This window comes from Astatotilapia calliptera, chromosome 5, assembly GCF_900246225.1.
Source record: "Astatotilapia calliptera chromosome 5, fAstCal1.2, whole genome shotgun sequence".
Classification (NCBI taxonomy): domain Eukaryota; kingdom Metazoa; phylum Chordata; class Actinopteri; order Cichliformes; family Cichlidae; genus Astatotilapia; species Astatotilapia calliptera.
The window spans coordinates 19,221,718-19,239,486 of NC_039306.1; the positions used below are offsets into that span (position 1 = coordinate 19,221,718).

Consider the following 17,769-nt stretch of genomic DNA (forward strand, 5'->3'; position numbering starts at 1 on the left):
ACAGGATCTTAGCTCGGTCATTCTCCACCACCCTTGGGGGCATCTCCCATTTTGACCTCGGGACTTCCAGGTTATACTCGGCACAGATGTTCCTGTACACTATGCCGGCCACTTGGTTATGGCGTTCCATGTATGCCTTGCCTGCTAGCATCTTGCACCCTGCTGTTATGTGCTGGATTGTCTCTGGAGCATCTTTACACAGCCTGCACCTGGGGTCTTGCCTGGTGTGATAGACCCCAGCCTCTATGGATCTTGTACTCAGTGCTTGTTCTTGTGCTGCCATGATTAGTGCCTCTGTGCTGTCTTTCAGTCCAGCTTTGTCCAGCCACTGGTAGGATTTCTGGATATCAGCCACCTCCTCTATCTGCTGGTGATACATACCGTGCAGGGGCCTGTCCTTCCATGATGGTTCCTCGTCTCCCTCCTCTTTCTTGGGTTTCTGCTGCCTGAGGTATTCACTGAGCACTCGGTCAGTTGGGGCCATCTTCCCAATGTATTCTTGGATGTTCGTTGTCTCATCCTGGACTGTGGTGCTGACACTCACCAGTCCCCGGCCCCCTTCCTTCCGCTTAGCGTACAGCCTCAGGGTGCTGGACTTGGGGTGAAACCCTCCATGCATGGTAAGGAGCTTTCTTGTCTTTATGTCAGTGGCTTCTATCTCCTCCTTTGGCCAGCCTATTACCCCAGCAGGGTACCTGATCACGGGCAGGGCGTACGTGTTGATGGCCCGGATCTTGTTCTTACCATTCAGCTGACTCCTCAGGACTTGCCTGACCCTCTGCAGGTACTTGGTGGTTGCAGCTTTTCTAGCGGCCTCTTCATGGTTCCCATTCGCCTGCGGGATCCCCAGGTACTTGTAACTGTCCTCTATGTCTGCAATGTTGCCTTCTGGTAGTTCAATCCCCTCAGTTCTGACTACCTTCCCTCTCTTTGTTACCATCCGACTACACTTCTCCAGTCCGAATGACATTCCAATGTCATTGCTGTATAGCCTGGTAGTGTGGATCAGTGAATCGATGTCTCGTTCACTCTTGGCATACAGCTTGATGTCATCCATGTACAGGAGGTGGCTGACAACTGCTCCGTTCCGTAGTCGGTATCCGTAGCCAGTCTTGTTAATGATCTCACTGAGGGGGTTCAGGCCTATGCAGAACAGCAGTGGGGACAGAGCATCTCCTTGGTAGATCCCGCACTTGATGGTGACTTGTGCTATGGGCTTGGAGTTGGCCTCTAGTGTTGTACGCCACATCCCCATTGAGTTCCTGATGAAGGCTCTTAGGGTCCCATTGATCTTGTACAATTCTAAGCATTCCAGTATCCAGCTGTGGGGCATTGAGTCATAGGCCTTCTTGTAATCAATCCAGGCAGTGCACAGGTTGGTCAGTCTGGTCTTGCAGTCTCGGCTGATTGTTCTGTCTACCAGTAGCTGGTGTTTTGCGCCTCTGGTATTCTTGCCAATCCCTTTCTGTGTCCCGCTCATGTATTGATCCATGTGCCTGTTCATCTTAGCCGATATGATGCCTGACAGGAGCTTCCATGTAGTACTGAGGCAGGTTATTGGTCGGTAGTTGGAGGGGACCGGTCCCTTCTTGGGGTCCTTGGGGATCAGGACCGTCCGACCTTCGGTTAGCCATTCCGGGTGTCTCTCGTTAACTAGCAGCTGGTTCATTTGTGCTGCCAGACGCTCGTGGAGTGCAGTCAGCTTCTTTAGCCAGTAGGCGTGAACCATGTCGGGCCCTGGTGCTGTCCAACTCTTCATACTGGAGACCCTTTCTTGGATATCTGCCACTGTGATGGTTACTGGACCCTGTTCAGGGAGGTCGCTGTGGTCTGCCCTCAGATCCTCTAGCCACTGAGCATTGCCGTTATGGGTTGCGTCCTTCTCCCATATGCCCTTCCAGTATTGCTCCGTCTCCAGCCTTGGTGGTGCTGTTCTCTTATTGTTCCCTTGCCACTGAGAGTACACCTTTGCTGGTTCTGTGGAGAACAGCTGGTTTATTCTCCTGCCTTCTATCTCTCTGGTGTACCTCCTCAAGCGGCTGGCCAAGGCTGTGAGTCTTTGCTTGGCAGTTTCCAAGGCCTCAGGTATGGACAGCTTGCTGTATTTCTTATGCACCTTCTTTGTCGCACCTTTCTGCAACTCCGTTAGTTGGCTAACCTCCCTCCGTGCTACTTTGATCTTGTCCTCTAGCCTCCTTCTCCATGGAGGGTACTGCCCCTTGTGGCTGTTCAACTTGTAGCCAAGCATCTCACTGATCACTGCTGCTGTATATATATATATATATATATATATATATATATACCCCCAAACTATTATGTCTCAACCAAGTGCTGTATGTTTTTTATATTTTCGGTAGTGTGTCACACAAACAGCAAATGTTGTCAAAAAAGTAAGAAATCTTTGGGGGTGCTTTGATTCATTTTGGGCTAAAGACGGCCCTGCCTGAAAATATAATAAAAGTTTATTTTGCGACCCAGAAAGAGTAATATTAAAACTAAGTAGCTGCCGCCATTGTTGGAAACTGGAACTGGCTGGGCCACGCTATGAATTCTGCGATATGGTTTTTCAATTTTGTTGTCCGGGTGGAAAATCGGGAGAAATTCGGGAGAATGGTGGCTCCGGGAGATTTTTGGGAGGAGCACTGAAATTCGGGATTCTCCCGGAAAAATCGGGAGGGCTGGCATGTATGTACTGGAGACGTCTGGGAAAGCATGAAAAAAAGAGAGATGTGATGTAAATTTTTGTCAAAAATGTCATTTATGACCGGCACCTACCAAGTGATTTGCTATGGGAGGTAATAAAATCTATTACAATTATAAATGTTATCACATTTAATTCAATTCAATCTTATTTATATAGCGCCAAATCACAACAACAGTTGCCTCAAGGCGCTTTATATTATACAGTAGATCCTACAATAATAGATACTGAGAAAACCCCAAAAATCATATGATAGGGGATCATAGTGGGAAGGAAAAACTCCCTTTTAACAGGAAGTTTTGGGCACACGTTATTTTCATAACTGCTTTTGTGTGTGTGTGTGTGTGTGTGTGTGTGTGTGTGTGTGTAAACAATATTTAACTTTTCACCATTGTGCCCATGAGGCCCTGCAACATTTTGCTGCTCAGCCAGACACCCAACACAAACAACAGGGCATTTACAATGGTACCAGTGCAGCTTTGGATATATGTTTGCAGAGTCCATAAAACAGCTGAAAAAACTCTGGAAGAACAATGGGCTTTAAATTCTGCCCCAGAACTGAAGCTCTACCGGTTAAAAGTCGTGAAGTTTCTAAACTGCTAACAACCAGAGTCACTTTGACAACCTCTGACTGGGCAGTATTGATTTTGACTGTCACCCCCAAGATTAATACGAGCCTGAGAGAGATGCATCAATAAGGAGCAGCCCAGACCAGAGATGAGCAGATAGATAAAAAAAAAAGACATCATCAAAAACTGTCAGTACCAGGCTCTAATCCAGAGTCCAAACTTTTTCTATCAGTGTCTTTGGAAAAAGTAATGGTTATTTCCTTGGTTTCTTTGGTTACTTTTCCTCGTAAAATAAAAAGACAAAGCTGCTTTTCAGGCAATATCCCCACTCTGGGCAGGTTGGTGTGAGGTCTATCAATAAATAGCCATGCGGTTCTTTGGTGGTGTCTTCAAAACTCTCCAAGAAGAAATGTTGGAGTCCAGGAAATATTTAACAAGCTAACGTATTAATCTGTTATTAAATGTGGAGGTTTTGAATAACAGTACGTAAGTACTGTTCATCCTGATGGTTTTGCTGTGTTTACCTTGCAAAAATACAAAACGACTGAGCATCATGACACTAATGTTTTTATGGTGTCTGTAATGTGTAAAAATACAGACCACCTTTGGTTGATTTAAGTTTGACAAATGACATTGCCCAAAAAACCAAAATGATCCTGGTGCGAGGGAAACAAACTTTCATCTTCAAACAAATTAGGCAAGCCTTTAATGAATTTAATCCTGGCCATCTTGGCCATGAAACGTGAACATGAAGAAACCATAGATGACCTGGACAGTGTTGGAGTCATCATCAAAGGTGTAAGTGCTTTACAACCTTGTTAGCATTGCACATGCCCTTACCATTTTATTTGGCCACATGTATTCATTGGACTTACCCAATGAATACATGTGGCCACAAATGTTTGTGGTTGAAGAAATTCTGGAACATTCCTGGATGGGATCTGGCCTTAACAAAGGCTCAAAACTAAACGAAAACAATTTGAGGGAATGTGTAGACAAGATATGGTAAGTAGACTGTGGAGGATTAAAGACCTTCTGTAAACCTTGTCATACAAACTCCCAGTCAGAATATCATGCAGGGACCACCAGAGTCCAGAATAAACCGGATAAGAGGTCAGTATCACCAAACCTTTATACAATTTTATGACTAAAAAGGATTTGCAATAAAATGTGACTATCACAGTGAAAGGCCACTAATGATTTACAGAGTACTTTTAATGGTGCAACCTGCCAGCAATGTAGCATCACCTAATAACTCAATCTAGCCAGCAGAAAAATTATGGGTGCTTTTCTTTAACCAAATCCACCCTAAATAAATGCGATCCCATGGGGACACTTATTACATCCACTAAGTGCTTTGCTAAGGAAATAATTGGTGGCACATTGCTGTGAGGTGTTTGGACATTTCTTAATTAATATTGCAGCAGGTCCAGTTTACATAAAGACAAAACCAAGGAAAAAAGAATCAGTTTTAAAATACGACCCTCACTCTAAAACAAACTAGAGAGAAGAAAAACAGTGGCACAATCACATGTGCAGCCCATCCTCCAACTGACTATGCTTGCTGCACAACATGATTAATGTCCTTTCACTCATTACTTGAATCATACTGAAGGGCAGTATTATCGCAAAGTGCTTGAATGACAACGCGATCTACTCAGCATGGACTTCAAAACATTGTAACATCCCAAAACCACAATTTTCAACGACTACACATCTAAACAGAAGAAGACACTTTCTGCTACTTCCTCTTTTATTACCTTCCTTTGATGCCCTGGGTCCTAAAGCCTTTCCCATTACATAGACATACATTCTGAGACCAACACTGAATAAGTTTCAAAATGCTCTTTTTTTAAACTGATACTTTTTATTTCTTCATGTTTGTAATTCAGCACAGTTCACACTTAAAGTTGTGCCACGGAAAAATCTGCCAGTGGCCTCTGCAGGGCAGAGTCAGCAGACATAAGCCAGCAGTTCTTTGTGACAGGAGGGTCGACGCTGTAATCAGTAGCGTTGTCACTACAAAAGGAGAAAAAAAGATTATAGGTGGAATCTTAAACGGCTTTCTGTTTTTAATGAAGAAACTGAAAACATTACAAAAAACGTACCTTGTAACATCTATCTCTTGGTTTTTAATCTTTAGTTTTGTGACAGGAACTTGCTGCACCACCTCATACACTGCAGGCTTTACAGCTGGAAAAAGGGAGTAAAACAATAAAATAGGACCTGACATTTAGAATCAGATACTAAAACAGACACAGCATCAAGATATTTTTACAGAAAACACCACTGCTGGTTGTAAACGGGTTTTTCTTAACTACTGTATATACACAATTTTCCAGCTCATGCAGTGAATATTCACACATACACAAAAACCTTCCACTCACCTAAAAGTCCTTCAGAGTCGTTGGCCGAGCGATGCTTTTTTAAAACTGGCCAAAGGAATTTGTTGCCATTCTTCTCATGAACTAAGATCACCAGGCGCATCTTTCCAGCTGTAACATGTATTTTCTTGTTGTGCACAACCACTGTCACACTGCAAGGATATGGAGTTTATTTGAACTTTTTAAAGCTCTGTAAAGTTTCTGAGCATTTCACATATTTTGGCAGATTTTTGTTCTGCACATAATACAATAATAATGAAACTTCTGTAATATGAGAGGGTGCACAGGCTGACTATCATGCCTAAGAGCAAATTCATTTTGAAACTTGAAAGGTTTGCTAGTCTCACAAGATCCCTTTAGTTACACCAGTCAAGACATACTATAGGCCTATTTTTCCACAGGCAACACGTTCAAAGATGCACAGCATCCAACATCAGATGCTCTTTTGCGGGTAATGTGAAGTTGCTCTCCATTCATATTGGAATATCGTTGAATGAGGCAAGTTGTATAGTTTTGTGTGCTGCATTAGAGTAGAAAAGCGCTGTGTAAAAACTGGTCCATTTATCATTGGCTAATGAGTTATCAGTTAAAAGTCATTTGCCAGTAAGTGTGTGGTTTCCCAGTCAGGCCTACCCCTCCTTATCACATCTCGTCTTTCCAACTAAATTCCAGGCTTTAAAACAAAATTTCAGAAATTAACAGGTGACATAATTTGATGCTATATCGCCAAAGAAAAAAATAGTTACTCTCAATCGTTTCATATTTATCATAACGTCCTAAATCGTAATTTGCTTAGATAAGTAGCAATAGGAGTAATATATTTTTTAAAATTTACCATCTTTTTTAAATCTTTTTTTCTGCAATTAGCAGGCACCGCTGTGATGCCTGCCAAATGCTGCAGTGGGCTCCTGACAGCCTTGTGTTCAGATTACACTTCCAAAACTATTAAAGGCATTACAAAGGGCCACAATTTTATGGATTATAATGAAATGAAAGATTAAAATTGTTTCCCAAAACAAAGCTAAGGAGAAAGTGACCAAGATGTACAAACACGAACACCAACAAAGACGAATCTTGTAATTCTGAAGATGAGAAGAGTTTCTGTCACTGACAAAAAAAATTGTTCCACTTTTGTGGGTGTACAGAACCTTTAATGTAAGCATGAGTTTTAAAAAGCATTATAAGAATAATGTTGTGCAGCCAATTTGCTCTGCATTTGTAAACTACTAACCTTGTTGAAGGGTCTGCTTACCAAACTAGATCTCACTAAAAACATTTCATATGTTTAATCGGTACAAATAAAAATCTGTGATAACTCCATTTGTTGCGTGTTTATTCTCTTGTTCAGTCTGAAACATGTAAGCTAATTTAGGATTCGTCATCTCCTATACTTCTTGGAAAAAGTGAAGTTACATATCTGTATACAATACTGAGAACATGAGTTTGTACCATTATATTGCAAGATTACCTCCCAGCTGTGATGGTATCCTGTCCAGTGTGATGTGCCACAGTCTGTCCTTCTCGTACAGTCACGCCCCTGGAGTCAATCTCAACATGATGGTCAGTTTGGAAGTGTATAAAAATACTGTTGAAGCCTCCATTCACAACTGAATCAAGCTCACCATTCACAAACAGCTCTGGAACAAAAGAGAAATGCAGCTCTTAACACACTTCACAAATTGGGGATTATATTAAAATGCTAATGAGAAATTAGAATAGTAAGATTTTATTATGCATGAAAAGAAAAAATATATCAGGGTTCATTAAATTAGGAAAAGTTAACACTACTGACCCTCACTGGGATGGTGAAGTAGTTTAAGTTGTAGTGAGCCACTGACATCAAAGCACAATGGAACAGTCTGATTCTCAGTGTTTATTAAAAACCTGTGAAGAAGAGGAACTAGATACACATAGACACACTGAGTCAGTATATAGAAACTCTGTTCCTCAAAATAAAAAGCTTAACATTCAACACCAACTTTACTGTTTTCACATATTAGTCACTTTACTTCTTTTGGGTAGTAAACATTGAAAAAACAAATTCAGGTTTTTTTAAACATGGAAATTAATTTTTATAAATCTATAAAAGAACAACACCTCATGCCACAGATACACAGTTTTAGAAAATAGACTAAATACAAATCATTTTCTTTGTTTAAGTAATCATGTGAGGAAGTATCTGGATGATATGTTTTTGTTTACATTTTAACCTGTAGATGCCATTTACAAAATCCTCTCTGAGGATCTATCTTTATACTATCAATAAAATACAATACCATCAGTTGCCTGTGGGACATTGGCAGCTATACGGACACGGACACGGGGAGCAGGACCTACAAACAAATTTAGACAATAGTTACGCACAGTAATATTGCAAAGCTCTGATGGATATTGTATGACTTTGGACAAAACATGTATGTTCTTATATTAAACATCAAGCAATAAATACACACTTTGTTCTATGGCAAATATTTACATTAACAAAAACAATTTCCTTTGTTTAAGTCAGTGGTGTCCAAATCCAGGCCTCAAGGGCTGGTGTCTTGCAGGGTTTAGATGTGTCCTTGATCTGACACAGCTGATTTAAGTCCTCAACATGTCTTGAAGTTCAGGTGTGTAGACCCAGGGTGAGATCTAAAACCTGCAGGACACCGGCCCTCAAAGCCTGGAGTTGGCCAAGCCTGCTTTAAGTCATCAGTTGGGGAAGTATCATGAGTTTAACCTGGAGATGCCATGTATAAAATCCCCTGTAAAATCTTTAATTCTATCAAAAGAAAAAAGAAAGTATGCCATCCATGCAATACTATACCTTTAGGCAGAGGTGGGACCAAGTCATTGTTTTGCAAGTCTCAAGTAAGTCTCAAGTCTTTATCCTCAAGTCTCAAGTCAAGTCTCAAGTAATGTCAGGCAAGTCAGAGTCGAGTCTCAAGTCACTGGTGTAAAAGTCCGAGTCAAGTCACAAGTCTGAAACTTTGAATTTCAAGTCCTTTCGAGTCTTTAAAAAAAACAAACGAAAAAATAATGTTGCAGTTATGCTAAATGTAAATATTAGACCATGTAATTTTAAAATCTGTGTTTTTCTCAACACATGACAAAATAGTGAACTTAGAAAATATACACAAATTGTGAAATTGCACCTCTTTAAAATGCAGCTCAATTAAACTTAGCTCCAAGAATAATTTTCACCGACAGTTCTGAGATAAGCTGCATGTTATTCTTGGATGCGGTTGTAGGACCAGCTTTAAAATCGCATGACAAAAATATCATACACATTAAAAAAAACTGTATCACCAACGTAGCCTGGACAACATTTGCTAGTTAGATGAAGTCAGCTATCTCATCGTAGCATATTTATATGCATATTTATAAGCATACGGTTCTTGGAGTGAGTGCATACACTCATGAAGTTTAGTAACTTCCGGTCACTGCAACAAGCCCAGGTACAGTTTACCGACGGATGGGTGCAGGACCTTGAAATGCACCGTGTCGAACGAAAGACCATCGTACGTATCATAAGTTTACCAGTCTCACAAATCGTCATCATAAATACACATTCGTTAACCGTTTATTAATAGGACCTTTGAGCTCAACGGTAATTAATTAGTAGTGGAAATAATTTCTGGTAGCATCACAGAAATGTAGCAGTGACAATAATACTGTATGCTGTAATCGCACTGGACAATTAGTGATACAAAAAACCTGTTTTATCCTGTGAATAAAAGTATGTGTTTTTGTCAGTGTACCATAATAACAGAAGCGAAACGCAATATTGTGTCAGGACAATTCACTATTTATGCACAATAAATAAAGGAGCATAGCGCGACAATTTCTGTTCAGCGCCAGACTTGCTTGTAACCTATATCACCAATTATGTTAAGAAAAATGACGCATTAACTACAACAGCAGACTGACCTTTGTGTAAATGCTTGGAGCAGACTAACCTGTGAGCTGGAGTGTTCTGGGACGTTATATTTGATCTTTGAATGGCTGCAATCCAGTCGCCTCTTTGTTACTTCGGAAACATGGCTCGAACAATTTCTCTTCAACGACGTAATCCGATAACAACCGATCTCTTTACCCGTCGGCTTCCCGTGGCTGTCATGCGACCGGCTATTGCAGTTAATAATACAACAGCTTCTTGACATTTTTGTGTTTCTTTTTATCGCTGTGTGACTGATTTCAATTGAAAGCCTACGTGCGCTAGTACCGCTTGCCACGAGTTCCCAGAATCCTTTGCGGTTCTACCCGTGAATGACGTCACATTTTCAATCTCCATATAATATGCATGTTAAATTTTATATTTGGGGTAAAATATCAAGTCTTTTCAAGTAAACCGGTTCAAGTCCAATTCAAGTCCCAAGTCATTGGTGTAAAAGTCCAAGTCAAGTCACAAGTCTTAGAACATTTTTTCAAGTCAAGTCTAAAGTCATAAAATTAATGACTCGAGTCTGACTCGAGTCCAAGTCATGTGACTTGAGTCCACACCTCTGCCTTTAGGTGCCAGTGGAAAATCACTAGAAGTGTCTAGAAGTCCACTCCTGAGTGTAACTACAAAAAAATTCAGACAACATTAGTTACGCACAAGAATTTCGTAAAGCTCTGGTGAATTTTGTATAACTTCAGACATCACTGTTTTCATATTCAACCTCAAACAAAAAACACACTTAATGTGATTCTAATGATTTCTATTATTTGATAACATCTTGTAACTGCTCTATATAGCTGAAAATTAAGATGTGCACACACAAAAAAGAGAAATGAAAGAAGTAAGGAGTGGATTTTAATTGAAGGAGCCAGACATAGTTTGGACCTCTAAAACATAAAAAGGAAAAAAAGTCATACAAATCCTATTCATATGAAAGACACGTCTTGTATTTTCAGTATGTCATCCATGCAATACTATACCACGAGTGTTTTTCTTTAAAACACGAACAGGGGCCTGATGCCTGGGGGGGTTAACAGGAGCATGTTTGAACTTGGCCATACCAGTACCTACAAAAAAATTCAGACAACATTAGTTACATACAAGAATATCACAAAAGTCTGGTGAATACTGTATGGCTTCAGACAATACATCACTAAAAGCTCAAAAGGAAAAATAATAATAATAAAAACCAAATCGTGTAAAAAAGAACAAAAAAAAAAACTTCTTGTATTTTCAATATACCATCCATGCAATACAATGTAAAAATACGCTTTATACCATGAACAGGAACATGTTGGATCCTGGTCCTGCGGTTAACAGGAACTACAAAAAATTCAGACAAGAATATTGCAAAGTTCTGGCAAATATTGTATGATTTCAGGCAAGGCATCACTATTCTCATATTTAATCACCAACAAAACACTAAATAGAAACTTTACTTGTAATAATTTCTATTATTACAAGTAATAATAAAAATTAATAATTTATATTATTACATAACTGTTTAGTTTTCAATTTTTCTACATTTTCTAGTAGTTAAATTATAAATACTCAATGGTTCTCTTTTATGTGACAGAGAAACAACAAATAATTAAGTGAATTGATCCAAATTAAATACTTGAATTTTAATAATCTTTTAATAACCTCCAGTGAAATGCCTTCTCTGTGGTGTTTCACCTTCCTTGGGTTTATGAAGCACATCTGTGTTCTCTCCGGGAGGCTTTGTAACCACCATGGATGTGAGAGGGGTCACAAAACTGTACCTCAGTGACAGCTCCAAAGCCTCCTTCTTCACTTTCTCTTTCTCAGTTTCAGATAACTGAAGCCTGTGTCACAAAGGATTAAACGAATAAGGGGTTTGACACAGAAATCAAATGTAATTAAGTAATTAAAAAAAATGTTTCCATGTCCAAAGATAATCCAGTGTTTTGAAAATATTGATATAGGGTTACAAACCTGAAAGGCTGTTTGAATTATGAACATGGATAAATTAATATACTACTTCCTTCAAGAAGGATTTGCAGCTATATCGCAACAGCTGTGACACCCCAGAGTTAAAGAAATAAATTTACTTTGGAAACCAGCCTTTAGTCCAGAGTCAACCGGTTAAAAAGTACACAAATAAATTAAATAGAATATGGTGGTAAGATTGTTACCATCTCATATCACCATTAAAACTGGAAACTGTGCAGTATTTTCCTAACAAATATATAAAGGTGTGTAAAACAGAATCTTTTGGGCCTTGGACTGAACAAACCATTTCTTCTTCAGGCTCAGGTAAATTATGATGAGCCTTACCCGAAATCTCAGCTTTGCTGTGCCAATCAACAACTACCCTTTAAAATAAGCTCATCACCTGAAAAGAAAAAAAGTGGAAAGATGTTGTAAGTCAAACTCACTCTTTGTCCAGAAGCTGTTTAACTGTGAGGTACGCCCAAACCCTCTGGATACGGTCATCAGACACTGTTCCAGTGGATTCCACGGTTTCATTTGGGTTAGAGAACATTATTCTTCTATTACTCTGTAATAAATTAATTGTAACGTCAGTCTATCACAAAAAAGGTTTTGAGAAGAGTTCTGCTGATGAGTCCTGTGGATTGATTCTTACTGAAATAGCCACAACTTGAGGGGTGAAGGTTTCAATGTTATTATCTGTGATCTCACCGGCCACCACAATCTCAGAACCATTATAATACTGACTGAAGTTAGTCTGGGTTAGATTGGTCGCACCCACATAGATCATTGTCACATCTGTCAGTAGAGGTGTGGCCACCTCTTCATAGAAACCCTGTTGACATACAGTGTGGAAGTGATACAAATCATGCTCTTTTTTCTTTCAATTCTCAGGGGTTTCAAATCACATAAAAGAAGAGCATGCATAATTTAAATACCTTCAGCTGTAAATCAGCATCAGAGTCTTCATAAATCCGCCGTGCCACACCGTTATTTTGCAGCGACATTTTCTCAAGGAAATTAAAATCAACATCAAAACCGAAACCGAGACAGTACAGTGGGAATTTGCCTGCAATAGCCTGTCTTACATTTGACTGGATTTTCTCCAGATTTGTCACCCCTGAAAAAAGACAAGACATACCCAGTTCAGCTCAGAAACAATGTAGTCTCATAAGTCATAATAAATCAGGACTTTTAACCACAATAAGCTCATAAAGATCTCAGTTTCATGAAATATTTGTGTACATTTGTTTACAGATGTGTTTTATTACAACCTGAGGTTGGGTCTCCATCTGTGAGAAGTATAAGGATAGATGCTGAACCTTCTCTGTTATGTGCATTCAGCATACGTGCTCCTTGCAGCACTGCTTCATTTATGTTTGTGGCTGAAATGCAACAACAACAAATGCATTTTCAGTACTGCTATTCTCCTCCCAACTGTTGATATTCCAAAATGTGTATTTACTGCAACTTCTCACATCCTCTGTCTTGAATATTGCGTGCAAAGTTTTTGGCACTTTCCAGGTTTTTGCTGTTGGCCTGAACGAGTTCTCGCTTCCAGTAAGAAATTATGCCATCAAAAGTGATCAGACCAAAGTGATCATCTTCTGCCAGATCATTCAGAATGTGGATTAATGCGGTCCTAGTCTGGGTAAGAAAACATAATTCATGGCTACATATTGTTTTTCTTTTCATTAAAAATGTAAAATAATATCAGAAACTGACCCTTCAAATACTTTACCTGCTCAATTTTTCTCCCCTCCATTGAGCCACTTTGATCAATAACAAAGACGACATTTTTTGGTATCCGTGGAAGATCAGATGGTGCAAAATGATGAACAAAGTATCCGTCAGATTTCTAAGGCGGCGTTATGAAAAAAAAACAAAAAACAAAACTTGATTGGTTATAGGATTATTCAAGAAGCTTTTTAGCCCAAGTCATACGGTTTGTGTTGCTAAAAGACCAGGGTTTACCTTGATGTGTCCCAGTCCATTATCCCTGTTAACGTCGTAAACTATAACCAGATCTCCATTCATACCCTGATCTCCACAGCTGTCACACATTTTCTGTTGGTCGACTGTTGGATAGAAATACACCCACGCCTGGAAACAGAGTGAATCAGAGTTTAGGAACTTGGTAGAGAGAGATGTCAGTGATTTTATTTTCTGTATACATGGTCTGCTGAAAATGTAAATGCAAACAGAATTAAATGATTAGTAAACTACTGAAATTATGTTTTTGAATTGTGAATTTGTGAATTATAAGGACCCAAGATGCGGCAGCAGTGGTGCAAGTGACTTTATTTACCAACAGTGGATACAACAGAGATGGCGAGGGTGAAACATGAAACTAAGAAAACCTAAACTGGAAAAACTAACTGAAACTAACCGGAAAGAGATATGCAGGGAGGCACAGGAAAATACACAGGAAGACGGACGGAGAGAAGCAGACGACCCAGCAACGAGGACGAGGGAACACACACTTACACACACCAGTAATCAGGGCATGGGAAACAGGAGGGAAACACACTTGGGAGACATAACTGCTGACGAGGCAGGGGAAACGTAAACAGAACACACTGACATCAGACAGAGACCTTCAAAGTAAAACAGGAAACACACCGACTGAACACGACACACACCAACTAAACACAGACTGGAGGACACCGACATAGGAACATGAAATGTGAAACAGAAGAGTACAAAAACCCAAGATAACCAAAACCACAGAATAATAATAAACTTAACTTAAACACGGAGTCACAGACTCCGGACCATGACAATATGTATTTGAACCACTGCATCGTGAATACTTCAGAAAACCAAAAACACTTCACTGCTGCAAAGACAAATGTGGGTTAAAACTTAGCCATGTACAGAAAAAAACATATTAAGAAGATTTAGAAACCAGCCTCTTTTCTAGTCTCTTTGGGCTGTTTTTTCTCTGCTTTGTGTTCATCTGTAAACACTAAAAGCAAGACTGTCTTCATCCGCAATATGATAGGGATCTGTGTTTGTGTGTGGGACTGTAGCCTCAGGTTTCTGTTGTTTTCTGGTAATTATGTAACTGTTTCAGGTCATTTTATGGAGTGATGATAACGTAATTTAACAAGTAATGTAACAAGTAATGTAACAAATTACCTTCTCCTGCAAGTAAGAAAGTAATGTTCTACATTACTGTTTTTTTGTTAAGTATTGTGTGATAGTTGATTTTTCTTGAGTAATGACCCAAACACTGGTGCTGACAGCATTTTTCTAGTCCAATCATTTTCTTCCAAACCTTTTATGAGCCAATCAGACTTTGTTTGGTGTGTTTTAAAATCTCAGTTCTCTTCTGCCATTCATTCATCCAGCCTGTCTCATCACCATGTCCACCTCCGACTGATCATTCAGAGGCGCATCCATGTCTCCATCTTCACCTTCACCTTCACTGGCATCTAGAATCCATGGGGATGCTGCCCTTATGCCTATCATTGCTGGGACCTCATTATACTATGATGGTTCATCAGAATCTAATCGCCAAATAATTATTAATCCAATTCTGTATCTCATGTAAATTCTGTAAATCATGTTCAGTTCTTCCAAGTGATCTCTAGTTAATAAACTGCTGTAGGATTTTTACGATTTGGAAGCACGATGTGCTGCCATCTACATTACGCCAGACATCAGAACTTTGCTAGCATTTGTGTTGTGTACAAGGATGAGAAATGAGCCATAATGTTGGAAGAAATATCATTGTTACCATAATGGTTATTTGTGCATTTTACTCATTTTATAGTCATTCATTTTACACTGAGATCAAGCTCCCTCTTACTGCAAATGAATAACAACCTGTTAGTACCTCAAACTGTCTCTTGTTAGAAAGCTCGTGTTTTTTTTACTGTTCTGCAACAAAAAAGATTTCAGTACCTGTTTATCTGCATGTGTTTTGGTGATGGCATTAGCGAGGGCATTGGTGCTCAGGCCTCCTTTCACATTGATGAAACTGATGCCAGCTTCCTCGTGAATGTACACATCCACCTGGTAATAAATACAATATAATAAAAATAAAAGATCTCATCATGTGTGATGTTATCTCAGCATTTTCCACTAATAGATACCAATAAGACAGTCACCTTGAAGTCACTGACAGGCTGTGTGGGTCGAGCATGAATTTGCAGCTCGTATTTGCCATGTGTGCGTTTCATTAATTCCTCATATGTGAGTTCAAAAGTGACCTTTTTGTGAGCAGCCACAGTTACAGAGGTCTTAAATTCCTCCAGTGTCCTCCCTACAGAACTAAAGCAGAAAAAAATGATCTCACTAAATTGCGATTATGGCTGTAGTTTGGACCTGAGCAGAGAATAAGATTAACTAAATATATTTTCCTATTCGCATTAACATTATTTTAGAGAAATGAAGAAAGAAGAGAAAACACAAGAACAGACCAAACTAATTTTGAATGACAGAAATATTTTCTTTTTCTTCTTCTTTATCCAAAGGAACACTCAGTGTATTTGTACAATACCTATCATTTAATCATTTAGTTAATACCTGACAAGTCCAGCACTTTCACCACGGGACACAGCTTCAGTGTACTGCTGCTGAGCTTGCTCCTTAGCTTTCACAACACCATCATAAACCTGGCCATCGATAAACCTGAAAAGGACCAAGAAAAGCCCTTGTGTAAATGCACACTACTGAGTATCCTGTCATTTATTCTTCACTGTAGAATTCATTATTTGCAAATATCTCTGGATGGTTACACATTATTTTAACTTCACACACATTCGAAATTTACTGATGAAGGCATTCTTGGGAATCTGAACATGAAATTCAATTTCCTTTGACTCGTTCATACGATTGGCCACACGGCTTGTGATGACAGTGGTGGCATAACGACTGGTCACTGTGGAGTTGATGTGAAAGCTGTAGATGTCCCAGTCATCCTGAGCAAACACAGGGGGCACATTTCACCGAAAACATAATGGTTAACTGAGCTTAGCAGCTGACCAAAGGTCAAATTTAGCAGAAAAATAATTTGTTTTTGGATGATATCATCGCCATGAGGGAAATAGATACACATCCACACCATAAATGTGACTGGTTATGTGCTGAAAAACATCAACACATGGAAATAAATGAATTAATAGAATCACCAGCTGACACACTGCAGCTGCTGGGTGCAATAAATTATCAAATATTTATTGCAACCTGATAAATGCCAACAGTTCACCAGGATGCAGTAAATACATGGAAACAGAGTTTTACACTGTGCTATGTGTTGATTTTTGTTTTGTTTTGTTTTGTTTTGTTTTTGTGGATGATGATAAATCGCTTAATCTAGCACTAACCATCACTGTTATTAAATGTATATCTTTAAACATTAAAATGAGCTAATAGACTACTTTATACTCTGACTCTAGACAAAGGATACAGTAAACATGCACACATTCAGGATTTCTTCACTTCAGGTGATTACATTATCTTCTATCTGTTACTTAAAGGCTTAAGCTTATTCCAGTCCTTATGTTAAATTATTATCATGTAATAGGACCAACATGAAGTAACCCTGGAGGAAGAAGTCAAAAGGACCTTCACCCTGCAAAGTTCAGTGTATTTCACCTGACTGAAAGACGCCAAGAGAGATAAAAATCAATGTACCTCATAAATCTCTTGTTATCTGTGAAGTATAAATAGCACTTTTTAAGGATTTTGTTACATTGAAATACTGTTGCTGCCCTTTATGTGTACTGAACTTACCTTGTTTGGCTGTGTGGAAGCCAAAACCAGCAGGAATATGATGAAGGTGATTTGCACCACGGTTCTCCCCATGACGCCTCCAACCAAAATGCCAGCAAAACAGCCAAAACACTCTTTTGAACTCAAACAAGGACAGCGTTATTGTGTACCTATTTTTTTAAAGTTCAAACTCTGTTTTCCCTATCTCCAGTTTCAACAACTGTCTGTGACAAAAACACCCACTCGCATAAGTAAATCAGTAATTTACCAGAAGTCCAGCAGTTTCTGTGGGAGTTCATGTTTACATTGAGGGTCAAACCTTTGCACTTTACCAGGACTTTGGTCCCACGGCTGTCTTTTCATTAGTGACAGGAAATTCTGTTTCCTGTCTTGGCAATAATTTGTCTTTCCATTACTAGTGACTGTAACTAATAATGTTTTGTTTAGGGCAAAAAAAATATTTATGACTTAAAGTATGTAGTTGAGACTGTGCCATTCTGAAACCATCTGAAAGGT

General features: G+C 39.3%; 1 protein-coding gene across 2 annotated transcripts; it reads right to left on the minus strand.

Moving 5' to 3' along the window:
• Positions 1-5,115: 5,115 nt before the first annotated feature.
• On the minus strand, positions 5,116-17,447 carry LOC113022422 (inter-alpha-trypsin inhibitor heavy chain H3-like). 2 transcript variants are annotated; one of them, XM_026167815.1, is made up of 21 exons: positions 17,275-17,447; positions 16,300-16,460; positions 16,066-16,170; positions 15,648-15,810; positions 15,442-15,552; positions 13,507-13,635; positions 13,274-13,390; positions 13,011-13,179; positions 12,807-12,917; positions 12,471-12,652; positions 12,188-12,367; positions 11,979-12,100; positions 11,257-11,405; positions 10,858-10,902; positions 10,560-10,646; positions 7,931-7,987; positions 7,447-7,554; positions 7,123-7,291; positions 5,658-5,806; positions 5,379-5,463; positions 5,116-5,289 (listed from the first exon to the last, which is right to left on the minus strand). In XM_026167815.1, exons 1-21 carry the CDS (start codon positions 17,344-17,346, stop codon positions 5,175-5,177), a joined length of 2,586 nt encoding a protein of 861 aa, XP_026023600.1. In that variant the 5' UTR covers positions 17,347-17,447; the 3' UTR covers positions 5,116-5,174. The 2 variants fall into 2 exon arrangements, with proteins under 2 accessions (XP_026023600.1, XP_026023599.1); XM_026167814.1 differs by having other exon boundaries at positions 11,224-11,405.
• Positions 17,448-17,769: the final 322 nt, after the last annotated feature.

Excerpts from the sequence above, each read along its gene's own strand:
- LOC113022422 (XM_026167814.1), bottom strand. The coding sequence starts at position 17,346 with ATGGGGAGAACCGTGGTGCAAATCACCTTCATCATATTCCTGCTGGTT. Across the intron at positions 13,391-13,506 it reads ATGGACTGGGACACATCAAG|AAATCTGACGGATACTTTGT; the intron begins GTAAACCCTGGT and ends ACGCCGCCTTAG. Across the intron at positions 7,292-7,446 it reads ACTTCACCATCCCAGTGAGG|AGCTGTTTGTGAATGGTGAG; the intron begins GTCAGTAGTGTT and ends CTTTTGTTCCAG.